A 13,637-nucleotide genomic window follows, 5' to 3' on the forward strand; every position below is an offset into this window, starting at 1 on the left:
GGTGACCCCTTATTTTTAAACAGTGGCCCCTAGTACTAGATTCTCCCACAAGAAGAAACATTCACCCTGTCAAAACCCCTCAGGATCATATATGTTTCAATCAGGTAGTTTCAAGTTCCAATCATGTCACAGGAGTTGCAACCAGAGCTTTTCCCCACCCATGGGAAGTTGTGTGGGCTATTTTTGAGGGGGAAAATTCAAATTTATGGTCCTGCGGCCTCAGCTTGCACAATTCTCGCACTCATTCCCGAATTTTTTGGGACATGAAAATCCAACTCCAAGTCTCTCCTCTTCACTCTGACACTGGGATCAGTCTCGTGTCTCCTCCCTGCACACCCTGCAGTGACTGAAGATCCCCCTTGTCTCTCAGAACGTGCAACAGTACTTTTTTTTAAAAACGTGATATTGTTGAGAAACTAGGAAACAGGCAAGTTGAAGAGAATAGGAAAGCAGCTGAGAAAACTTAACAAGTAGCAATGTCAGCAAGTTTGGATTTCAAAAGTGTATGGGTTCTTCGGAGTAACTGATCTGTACCACTTGTAGATCCTTTGGAAGAGTGGACTAAAGTAAAGGATGGAACTAAGTATCTTAAATTCAATGCAGGGAGGATAATGGATTAGACTGAGGCGAGATTACTTAATTAAGGCTTATATTCCCTGAAACATGGAAAGGTAATGGGTGCTTTTATTGAGAATTTTAGGGTTTTGGAAACAAATTGATGGGTTGCTTAGAGGATCATTTTTCACAGGTGGGGGGATTCAGGAGACGGGGACATAATCTTAAAATCAGGTAGGGCCATTCAGGAAATATTTCTTCATGCAGAGGATGGAAGAAATGTGGAACTCTCTCCCACAAAAAAGCAGTAGATGCTAGCTCAAATGGTAATTATAATCTGAGATTGATAGCTTTTTGCCATCTAAGGGCATTGAGGGACATGGAGACAAGGTGGGTGGATGGAGTTTGGATACAGATCGACCATCATCTCACTGAGTAGCAGACAGCTTGAGGGGCTGAATGGCCTCCTCCTGTTTCGATGTTCAAATGCAGGGAGGACGAGAGTGAGTAGCTGGAGTGAAGGATGAAGAGGTCAAGAAAGTTCTGAGGAGATTCATAGGAGAAGGGAGGCTAGAGGTGAAAGAATTGTCCATCGAACAGCAAAAGGTTTTCACCTGTACCAGCTAAACTATAATCAGGGCCAACAGACATATAATCCAATGAGTGCTGGTCCTAACAATCAGGCACGTTTTCTTTCAGACCTGTCATTTCTAATTTTTTTCCTTTCTTGATTACTTCACGGTTCCTTTGTCTTTCCCTCAGCTCATGGCTCATCTCCTTTATATTTTCAGCATTTGTTCTTTACATCACCATGCCCTTACCTGTTCTCCTTTCACTCCTGTTTCACCTAGAGGGCCGGGCATCCCTGGAAGCCCTGGATATCCGCAGTCTCTATTGTTTGGCTAGAAAAAAACACCCAAAACAAATGGTTCTGATTATCAGCATTTTTCAATTCCTCTGTTGACAAATTCCCGGGTGTCATGGGACCACTCAGCATCTGTGCTGCTATTCGCTTCAGGAATAGCAAAGGACAAAGAACAGAATGGGAACAAACTGTAGCAGAAAGATACAATATCACAGGGTGCTGGGATGCAGATCTTCTGGTTTCCCACTGTATCCTTACATAGTGTTCAAAGGAGAGACTGGGTCACTCAGACACACATATAGTCACAAAGAGGAAACAATATCCAAGGCATTGAGACACCCCAGGAGCGGAATTCAAGGAATTCTGAGAGAATGGTGAATAACCCAGAGAACAGGAACTGATGGTCAGCAGGAGGGTTAGATACAGAGTAAATCTCCCTCTACACTGTCTCCATCAAACACTCCCAAGGCAGATAAAGGCAAAATACTGCGGATGCTGGAAATCTGAAACAAAAACAAAAAATCCTGGAAAAACTCAGCAGGTCTGACAGCATCAGTGGAGAGAAAGACAGAGTTAATGTTTCGAGTCCGTATGACTCTTCTTCAAAACTAAAGAGAAGTAGAAATGTGGTGAAATTTATACCGTTTAAAGGAGGGTGGAGCAGGTGAAGCTGGATAGAGGGCCAGTGATAGCTGGAGGCAAAGGAGAGATTGCCAAATATGTCATAAACAAAAGTCGAAGGAGTGTTGATGGTGGTGATACTGGCTAAAGGAGGTGCTAATGGTGACATTAAAGGTAGAAAGCAGGATGTGCTAATAGCCAGGCAAGGGTAAGCACTCTGGAAAAAACAACATGAGCAAGTGACAGATGGCCCAGGTGGGGTTGGGATGGGGGAAGGGGACAGTGGCGGGAAAAAAGATTGAAAATAGGCTAAAGGTGGGGATGAAACAATGAATAAAAATGAAAATGAATTTAAAAAACTAATAATAAAAATAAGTGGGAAAAAAATAAAAATGAATGTTGAAAAAAGGGGATAAAAAAGGGGTGAGGATGGAGGAGAGAGTTCATGGTCTGAAGTTGTTGAACTCAATGTTAAGTTCGGAAGGCTGCAAAGTGCCTAATCGGAAGATGAGGTGCTGTTCCTCCAGTTTGCATTGAGCTTCACTGGAACATTGCAGCAGGCCAAGGACAGACATGTGGACATGGGAGCAGGATGGGGTGTTGAAATGGCAAGCGACAGGGAGGTCTGGGTAATGCTCGCGGACTGACCGAAGGTGTTCTGCAAAGCAGTCACCCAGTCTGCGTTTGGTCTCTCCAATGTAGAGGAAACCGCATTGGGAGCAGTGAATGCAGTAGACTGAGTTGAGGGAAGTGCGAGTGAAATGCTGCTTCACTTGAAATGAGTGTTTGGGCCTTGGACAGTGAAGAGAGGGGAGGTAAAGGGGCAGGTGTTGCATCTTCTGCGGTTGCATGGGAAGGTGCCGTGGGAGGGGGCTGAGGTGCAGGGGGTGATGGAGGAGTGGACCAGGGTGTCACAGAGGGAAGCAAACTGGAGGAACAGCTGCACCAGGCACCAGCGCAGATACCAGCACCTCAGTGGGCATTAGATCATCGGCTACCATGTCGGTGCACAGCAGTGAAGGGTCTTCACACTCACGAGGGGCAGACGGAGGCAAAGCATGTTCAGGAAGTTGGTGGACTGTTGGAGACCAGGATCATGCTGAGTCTGAGGCAGATGATGAGCCTCTGGAGTCATCCATTAGGTGGCAGATGCTGGACATCCAGTGGGACATGCAGGAGGATCTGTCAGGGATCCATGAGGATATGCGTGCCATGGTCTCCGTTGTGGAGGAGTCCCTGCGGAGTGTGAGCACTGTGTTGACCCTCATGGCTGAGCGCAATGCCTCCTCCACTGAGAGAGTGGCGGTCTCGTGGAGAGACTGCTCCAGGAACAGAATCAGGGATTACTGGTGTTGTGCTCAGACCTGCAAGCCCTCACACAGGCCATGACTTCAGGAGATCACTGCCAGTGTGAGAGATGGACGAGGCACCTAGTATCCACCTAGGTGTCCGTCCATCAATGGCAAGCAGGGAGGTCCAGATCGACCTCACGTTGGTGCACAAACTGCTTGGTCTCCCTGCGGACTCCTCTCAGGGCACTCTGGGTGATGGCAGCAGTTCCTCCGACCCTCTGCCAGTGACTGTGGCAACCATCTGATGAGTCAGCGATAACTGAGGAGTGCCCAGCCTTGGTGATGTACACTCCCTCTGGGCGGGGCCAGCACAGGCTCCATTGGCCAGAGGACGACTGTCAAGGTCATCAAGGCCGACAGGATAGCACAGTCAGCAGGCTGTCTCCAATACCACTGTCAGCGAGGGGGGGTCACCAAGACGCAGCACTCACAAGTTTAAGTTTAGACACCATGAGCACAAGTGGGACTGTTCACGGGTGATCTTCTGTTCTGCCATGTCTTGTTAATATATTTATTTGGTGTTAATGGTCACACCAGTTTTGTTATGTTCATTTTCTGTGAGTGCCAACATTATATAAATGTTGCTTTTGTGTTAATGGTCTGAGTATGCTTCACCTGTTTTATAGGTGTAGGGCATGCCAGTATCTCATGCTGGACATGAGTGGCTCTAAACTTTATTGCACAGGTACAGAGTGGGCTTTGGGTTCAATGGAATGGGTCACTTCAAGCCACCCCGGCATAAGGCTGAAGCAGTGCCTTGGCAGCCTAGCTGAAGGAGCGTTGAATCAATGCCTCCCTGGTCCCTGCCTCCCTGAAGGTTCCAAAGGTCTGCCTCCACATCCTCACCTTGTTCTTGCCTGGGCTCCTCTTCTGATCCACCACTGGGGTCATCACCTGTGGCCTGTGGAGCTGCCTCAAATTCTCTTCCTCCAGTGGGCCCCCCCTTGCCTGTGCCAGATTGTGGAGAGCGCAGCATGCAACCACCACCAGTGATACCCGCTCTGGGGGGTGTTGTAGTGCGCCCCCTGAATGGTTCAGGCATTGGATGTGCATCTTCAGCAAACCTATGGTCCTCTTTATCACCACCCTTGTGGGAGCATGACTCTGTTATACCTCTGCTTTGCCTCTGTTCTGGGTGCCAGAGAGTGTCATAAGCTACCTTTTCAACAGATAGCCCTCATCACCCAGCAGCTATCAATCCAGTTGAGCTGGAGCCATGAAAAGCCTCGGCACCTAGGAGTGTCTGAGGATGTATGTGTCATGGGAGCTGCCAGGGTACCTTGCACAGACTTGCAGAATCTGCATCTGCACGCTCTTGGAGTGGAATCCTTTCCTGTTGACGAAGGCTCCCGGCTGACCCACTGGTACCTTGGCCACATGTGTGCAGTTAATAGCACCCTGGATGTGGGGGAACCCAGCACTCGCTGCAAAACCTCTGGCTCACTCAGCCTGGCTGGTCTCGTCTGTACAGAAATGAATAAATTTTAAGACCCGCCTGAACAGAGTATCAGTCACCAGTTTCATGCAACTGTGGACAACTGATTGGGAAACTTCACACAGATCCCCCACTGACCCCTGGAAAGAGCTGGAGGCATAGAAGTTGAGGGCTACTGTGACCTTCAGAGCCACTGGCTTGGGGTTTCCATCCACACAGTCGGATCTGATCTCAGGACCAATCATCTGACTAATAGAGGTCACGGTCTCCCTGGAGAGGCGGAGCCTCCTTTGACACTGCACCATGTATTGAGGTAGCTGCATCACTGCCTGTAAACCCTGGCAGCAGGATAGTGGCGTCTTCTGCGGCCCTTTCCACCTTAGACTCCCTGGTGGCCCTGCGCCCCTTGTGCCTGCGCCTCTCCTCCCAAAGCTCCCTCCATTGGACGCTGTCTGCGGACACCTGACCTCCTCTCCCTCTGCCCCTCTCTTCCATCTCAGAGGAGGTCCCAATGGAGTACACAATCCACATTACCAGAGAAACAGAAGGCTGGAAGGGTCCACACGGTATTAATCCTCCAGGGGCCTTGGAGACACCAGTGAGTCATGAAATGAAGGCTAGCAATGTAAAGACTGAAGCTCAAAACAGAGATAAAGCTGTCAAGTTTCACTAAGCAGCCAGCAGCAAACTATCTCCTAAACTCCTCACCACTCTCAGTGGCAATGCTCCAGAACCTTTTTATCCTGCCCTTGGGTGACAATTCGTTAAAAACGTGTTGCGTGTCTGCCTGTTTTGCCCTTGCAACGAGTGCAAAATCACACATGCAACGCAAAATCGTGGACAATAGGCTTTTTAATGGCCTTAACTGGCCCTTTAATTGTTGGCGGGCACAACTCCGACTCCCACATGCGCCCAACAGCCTCAACATTGCTCGCGTGCACAATGATGTCAGGATGCACGCCCGTTGTCATTTTGCGCAATTTCACATATGGTTGGGTCGGGCGTGCACCCAATCTCGGAATGTAAAATTCAGGTCCCTGCTTACAACTCCAGATTCCAGCCACTCCAACTCCAACTCTTCCCCTCCCCAAGTCACAGTCCCGGGGGGATTCAATCTCCTTCCTTCGGGAAGACGGCTTGGAGACATCAGAGCTTTCTACTGCATCTGGTGTAGAATAGGACAATAATTTAGCAGCATTGCTGTCAGTATAGCTGAGTGTAGGTTTCAGGATGATTGAACTGCAAAGTGAGGTGAGAGTGACTGCCCCTGACATCAAGGCTGCATTTGACCGAGTGTGGCATCAAGGAGCCCTAGCAAAATTGGAGTCGATGGGAATCAGGGGGAAAGCTCTCTGCTGGTTGGAGTCATACCTAGCACAAAGGAAGATGGTTGTGGTTATTGAAAGTCAATCATCTCAGTTCCAGGACATCACTATAGGAGATCCTCAGGGTAGAGTCATCAGCCCAACCATCTTCAGCTGCTTCATCAATGATCTTTCTTCCATCATAAGGTCAGAAGTGGGGATGTTCGCTGATGATTGCACAATGTTCAGCACCATTTGCAACTCCTCAGATACAGAAGCAGTCCATGTCCAAATACAGCAACACCTGAACAATATCCAGGCTTGGTCTGACAAGTGGCAAGTAACATTCACGCCACAAAAGTTCCAGGCAATGACCATCTCCAGCAAGAGAGAATCTAACCATCATCTCTTGACATTCAATGGCATTACGATCACTGAATTCCCAACTATCAACATCCTGGGGGTTACTATTGACCAGAAACTGAACTGGACTAGCCATATAAATACTGTGGCTACAAGAGCAGGTCAGAGGCTAGAAATCCTGTGATGAGTAACTCACCTCTTGCCTCTCCGAAACCTGTCCACCATCTACAAGGCACAAGTCAGGAGTGTGATGGAATGCTCCCCATTTGCCTGGATGAGTGCAGCTCCCACAACGCTCAAGAAGCTTGATACCATCCAGGACAAACCAGCCCGCGCGATTGGCATCCCAACCACAAACATTCATTCCCTCTACCATTGACGCGCAGTGGCAGCAGTGTGTACCATCTGCAAGATGCACTGCACGAACTCATCAAGGCTCCTTAGACAGCACCTTCCAAACCCATGGCCACTATCATCTAGAAGGACAAGGGCAGCAGATAGATGGGAACACCACCACCTGCAAGTTCCCCTCCAAGTCACTCACCATCCGGACTTGGAAATATATCACCATTCCACCACTTCACTGGGTCAAAATCCTGGAACTCCCTCCCTAACAGCACTGTGGATGTACCTGCACTACATGGACTGCAGTGGTTCAAGAAGGCAGCTCACCACCACTTTCTCAAGGGCAATTAGGGATGGACAATAAATGCTGGCCCAGCCAGTGATGCGCACGTCCTGTAAATAAATTTAAAAAAAACTTTTCAACAAAAGTCTGATCACAAAGAGAAGACTGAAGAGAATGGGCCTTTGGCTCCTCTGGGAACTTGTTGCTCCCTCGAAGGGCTCTGGGAAGATGCTTCAGAAGAGGAATGATGTTTAACTCCTTGGAAGACTGTCACAGCTCAACATCAACTGCTGCATCAAAGACTGAAAGGGCACTGAAGTTCAGAGATCTCAAAGAACTTAGCTGACAACGGAAAAAACAACCAGCTTCCTATAAGATTGTCAGGAAAAGAAGAAGAGGTGATTTCCCAATGATTTTCTGGGTGGAACGTCTACTTTGTGTAGGTACTGGCATGACAGCCACACTTCTCTCTGTACGAGTTTACTCCACTTTGGGCAATGGGAAGAATGTGGAGACATGTAATATGGAGACAAGGCATCCTCATTTTCTGCAATGAGAGGAATTTCCTGTAGACAACCAACTCTGGGAAACGGTTGCTGTACAGAATTCTGCAGCTTCAGAATTGCTAAAGATTCTGCTGTAGCTTCTGTGCTGACCTCCAACTCTGAACAGATGATTTTCAGCTGGGACTGAAGTATGGGGAGCAATTGACTTTCACCCTGGGAAGGTACCAGCTCTTTAGCAGTGTGATCCCTCTCTGGACTCTAACTTGAACTCAGGCAAAGCATTCTTTGTGGAAGCTTATTCATGGACAACAGGAGATAGAGTGGGCAATATATTGGTAGATTCAGTGGAACTAAGATCTGAATGATGCTCAGTCACTAAAAGCACAGATGATTCTCCTAAAAAGTCAAAAGAGACTTCGTAAGGTGCGTCCATCAATGGGAAGGATGAATCATTCTCTAGAACCTCAACCTCCAAGGGATCACTGAGTACCGCAAGTGATTCTTCCTCATCGCTCTCCAGGAAGAGCCAATTCACATCCAGCAGGTCTTCATGGGGATGGTCACTGTCTGCTGCAGTGCCTTCTGTATCTGCCGCCTCTGGCCTTACTTGAAGAACTGAGAGATTCATAATTTCCTTGTCCGCCCTGGGTCTACGGATAGTGTCTCTGAAAGAAAGGAACTTACTGCTGAGTGTTTAAACTTCCTCAGCTTCTGAAGGCTGAATTTCCACTGCTTCTAAGTAAAAGGATGAAGATTGGTGCATGAAAGACTATACGTCTCCGAATGGTAGGCATCAGCTGCTTTGTCTAAGATTCCTAGAAGTGTGCCAACATCACCACACAACAAAGATGTATGTTGAGTACAAAGGACATGGAGAGAATCAACATCCATTGGCCCTTGTAGCCAAGAGGAGCAATAATCCTGCCTTTGATCGGAAGGTCAATGCCACCTGGACATTGTAACTTTATGTCTGATAAAGGGTCATTGGCTGAAACCAGTCAAGTTCATCTGCTGATATGTTAACACATGCTCCAGTGTCAATTTTAAAAGAAGTACTGAAGCCTTGATCATAGATTTTAACTGACCAATCGTCTGGATGAAGACTATCTACTTCCCCAAGAAACTCTGTAGGTTTGTCTTGTTCTGGACTTTCCATTTCTTGGATGGAATATGTTTTGTAAATACTTGATGGGTTATGACTTTGATTGAAATTGTTGGATTTGCAGAAACACTGGAAATGTCCAGTTTTGCCAGACTTGAAGTATTTCACGCCCCCACTGGACAGTCTTGGCATCTATGCCGGGTTTTCACACCACAAGTACCTCAAAATGGCGGCATGGAGTTTCACACCCTTTCAGCTGGTTTGGTGAGCATTTGTATGGGTGGGGCTGCTGCCCTTGGGCGTACCCAATCTAGAGAGTCAGATGAAGCCTTAGAGTCACCACAAAGTTTAACTCGGTTAAATGTTTAAAGCTCGGCCTGTCTTACATTGGATCAAGCGGTCCAGCAAGCAAGCAAGCTGATCTTTGATCTGCAGAAAGTCGGAGAGTTTTTCATCCTGGACACCAACAACTGTGTGATCACAGATTAACTCGTTCTTTAGTGTAACCACAACCACAAGAACTAGCTATGCAATATAGGTCTGTTAGTAATAATTCTATCAATTCCCCAGGTCATTGTGAGTGCTCGTTAAAACGTACTCGTTCAATTACTAAACTTTGTGTTGGTCTAAAATCGGTGTCGAAGGCTTTAAGAATGGAATCAAAATCGTTGGTGGCCTACTGCATAAAGAAAGGAAATAACTTGAAGCTTTGGCTCTTTTTCATGAAGACCTGAACGTGCTCGGTACTGGAGAAAATGGCGCTTGAATAACTCCCACTGCTGGCCTCTCTGTGGCCCCTCAAGGTGATCAAATGGGCAGGACAAGGGCAGGGACTGCTCACCAGGTACAGTCATCGTTCCCTCTCTCCAGTGAGCCTCCTTCTACCACCATGATTTTTCAAGCTGCTTTCACAGTATTCTTCACTCTGTGGTTCCTTCGATAACACCGATGTCTCTTTTATGTCAATGTCTCCATTGCTGGCGCCATGTTTTGTGATTGTGTCTTTCTGTCTTTTACTCTAGGGCCGGAATTTTCCAGCACCAATTCCCCCCCTCCCCCACGGCAGGTTTTCCTGAAGTGGAACCGGCGAGCCATTGAAATCTCAGTTCATTTCGGTGGGACCGGACAATCCCACTGGCATGAGCAGCTGGAAAATTCTATCCAAGCTGTGGGACTTAGCTGCTCAACACTTTTATTCGTACTACACCTAAACAATTTACAGAGTAGGCATATTGCTCCTAGGCATGACTCCAACCTCTCTCTCTCTTTCAAGAATCTCACACATGACTGAATGGTGTCAGTAGCACATCATCATCTATGTCACACATGAGGATATCCCATCTGCTAACCCTTTATACTACACTATCCTTCTATTCCTTTCTCCCTCGGGAGAAATCCAGCCTCCCCTTGAATGTATCTGTGCTATTCACCTTAACTATTCCCTGTGATAGTGGGTTCGACATTCAATCCATTCTCTTTAGTCACTTACAGAAATGCGAGCTGCGACAGTGACTCTGCTGTACCCAGTGTCCTAACTATCCAGCACAGAAACCATAGGAACAAGGACAGTTTGCAATTGTAAGAGTTTGGTGTTTCAAGGTACATACCATCTCCTCCTCTATTCTGGGAAGCTCACGCTGCTGCTGCTTGCACTGTGGAGGAAAGAAATAGAGAAGTTATATTAGCAGTGTACATGAACAGGACCAAGTCTCCTCTCTGAGCTTGAAGAGGTAGCTTGCCCTGTTTTGCAGAGAAGACGGTCTCCATTGTAGCTACAAATTGAGTGACGGAGCAGTTATTCCAATCTCCTTACTTGATGGATTTAAGGTCAGGGAGGAATTTTCCAGGGTTACTTCTTCAATTGCTGATAAGTATTTTCCTTTCATTTTGCCTCTCCCAAGGGAATGTGATATTCAGGCAGGAGGGGAGGGGAGGTGGGGGTGGGGGTTGGGTGGGGCTGGAGATACACTGTGAATGAGGCTGATGGGATGGTCGATCGAGTGGTCTTTTCCTGTCCTTTGCTGTATGTAAAACTGGGAATCTTTCAGAATTCCATGGACCCAACAAAGGGTTTACCACTGGTTATGAAACTTTAATCAGTGCTCATATATAGGGTTTAACTTGCATTGAGGCCAGGATGCTACCAGTCACATTCAAAATGACATTCATTTCTGGGGCTGAAAACAGATCTTGACCTCGCAAACCTGCAGAAAAACGATCGTCGCAGCAGAGGACAGTTCACTCTTGGAGGCTCTGGGTAGGATTCAGGGCCATAGCAACAGGAAGAGGCCATTCAGCCTCTCGATCCTGTCTACTATTCAAAACGATCATGGCTGATCTATATCCACCTACCTTGGTTGCTATTTCCTTAATAACCTTGGCTGGCAAAAATCTATCAATCTCAGATTATAATTATTAGTTGAACTAGCAATATGATCGGTGCAGGCTTGGAGGGCTGAAGGACCTGTTCCTGTGCTGTACTTTTCTTTGTTCTTTGTTCTAGCATCTACTGCTTTTCGTTCCAAACTTCTATCACCTTTTGCATGGAGAAGTCTCTCCTAACTTTCCTCCTGAATGGTCTGGCTCTGATTTTAAGTTTATGTCCCTTGTCTTAGACCCCACAACATTTACCCTATCAATTCCTATTAAAATCCTAAAGACATAATTAACTCACCCTCTGCTTGTCTCAATGTCCCAGAAATAATCCTCAGCCTGGCTCAGGAACCGCCACACAAACGTGGTAGATATCCATCTTCGGGAAGTCACAGGATTACTTCTGGGATGTTAAAATCAGCACAGCTCGAGAGGCTTCATGTGCTAGTGCACATTGAAACTACTGATGTCTGCAGAATAAACCTCGGAGAATGCCACCGGCTGATAGCTAATGAAGCACTCTCATTGACACAAGACCTCCATAAAAACCTACACACTCATCTGAAATCCCATAGTCCCCACTGGATCATACTCCACACCCTACAACCTGACAACAGCCCCTCCTCTGGATGGCACACCTCCTGGTTGACTGCAAACCTCTCCAACTGCAACCTGGTAACTGACCTGAGTGCTGAAATCCCAGGTTTCAACCTTCCATGGAAAACCTGGACACCCCTTAACCGCTTGAGGACGGGTCAGGAAAGACGTGGCCCTTGTGCTGCACAAGCGGAACATGAGGAACAGCTCAGGTTGTGACCGTGGCCACCCAGGCCATTGCCCACACGCTGAACTCCTGCCCTGAGAGATCCATTCCTGGTAACATCACAACCATTGACACTGAGTCAGCTGAAGCTGTTGATTGTTAACCTTGACATTGAACTAGAACTGCTTCCACAGCCCTGTGAATAATAATAAAAAAAATCACCCTTCTATTTATTAAAAGCTAGTTATTCAGATTGGAGGGAGATAGAAAGTGGTGTACCAAAAGGTCAGTGCTGGGACCACTGCTTTTTATAATTTAAATTTATGATTTGGACTTAAGAGCAAGTAACTCAATATCAAAATGTGCAAATGGGGATTATAGTTAACACGGAGGAAGAATGCAACATGATACAAGACGACATAAGAAAACTTGCAGACTGGGCAGTGAAGTGGCAAATGGACATCGAGGTGATGAATAACTGAACTTCAGTTAAGAGCCAAAATGACATGAATAACGATACTCCTGCTTAAAAGCAAAATACTGTGGATGCTGGAAATCTGAAATAAAAACAGACAGTGCTGGAAAAGCTCAGCAGGTCTGGCAGCATCTGTGGAGAGAGAAACAGAGTTAACGTTTTGAGTCTGTAAGACTCTTCTTCAGGAGGTGGTGAATCAGAAGAAGGGGCATACGGACCCGAAACGTTAACTCTGTTTCTCTCTCCACAGAGGCTGCCAGACCTGATTTTCCAGCACTTCCTGTTTTGGCTGAGGTGATGAACTTTGGTAGGAAAAATAGAAACATTGTCTTCACTTTAGATAATAAGAATGTGGTAGAAGAGCAAAAGGGATTTAGGAATGTGGGTGAGAAAACCATTGAAAATAGCATCACAGTTTAGCAAAGCAATGAAAACGGGATTTATGTCTTGGGGTTTTTGGTCAAAAATAATGAAATTATGTTAAATTTGGATAGGACCCTGGTCATGCTGCATTAAAATGGGTCTCTGGTAGTGGCGGGAGATATGGGATTGGCTGCCCATTATCCACAGTACCTGATATTCAGTTCCATTACAGGTGTTGCGTTATAAGTGGCTGCAGATCCAATATCATGTGATTTGCATCACAGCCAGAGCCAAACTTCTAGCCCTGGGGATATGTACAGGACTGGTCTCCATACTATAAGGACATAGAAACAGTAGAGAATTTGCAAAAAAAGATTGACAAGAATGGTACCAGAACTGAGAGCTGTGGTTTTACCTATTAGAAAGGAGATAACTTAAAGCTGACCGGATAGAAGTTTATAAAACTATGAATGGATTGGACAGATGTTGAGAGAATGTTTCAAATTGTGGGAGAATTCCAAACTTAGGGGCCATAAAAACAAGGTAGTTACTAATAAATCCAACAGGGAATAAAGATACATTTCGTACTGAGAAAGATTAGAATATGCAACTCTCTACCACAGGGAGTGATTGAGGAAAATGAGATTCATTCAAAAGCAAACTAGCTGAGTACAGGAGAGAAAAGGATAGAAAGATATGCTGAAAGGTTGAGGTGAGGTCAGTGGAATGGGAGGAGTATGAATGCCAGCACAGAATAGCTGAGCTGAATGGCCTGTCTCTGTGCTGAACATTCTGTGTATATACCAGGGAATACAAGTTAAGTTTATGTAATCTTGCTTCATAATCTAACCTTGGAGCACTGGTAACATTGTGTGGTGAATCTGTTCTTCCTTTCTAGGGTGAGGTGACAAAACTGTACACAGGTGTGATCC

General features: G+C 46.4%; 1 protein-coding gene across 1 annotated transcript in view; it reads right to left on the minus strand.

Annotated features, from left to right (window-relative positions):
* col16a1 (collagen, type XVI, alpha 1) overlaps nucleotides 1–13,637 on the minus strand; it is a 413,938-nt gene that overhangs the window by 77,224 nt on the left and 323,077 nt on the right. The window contains exons 44-45 of the mRNA XM_078566895.1: nucleotides 10,339–10,383; nucleotides 1,377–1,457 (exon numbers count right to left, since the gene is read on the minus strand). Coding sequence (XP_078423021.1) covers nucleotides 1,377–1,457; nucleotides 10,339–10,383 — 126 coding nt within the window. The remainder of the gene's footprint in view (nucleotides 1–1,376; nucleotides 1,458–10,338; nucleotides 10,384–13,637) is intronic.

This window comes from Cetorhinus maximus, chromosome 21 (assembly GCF_964194155.1).
Source record: "Cetorhinus maximus chromosome 21, sCetMax3.hap1.1, whole genome shotgun sequence".
NCBI classification, from domain to species: Eukaryota; Metazoa; Chordata; class Chondrichthyes; order Lamniformes; family Cetorhinidae; genus Cetorhinus; species Cetorhinus maximus.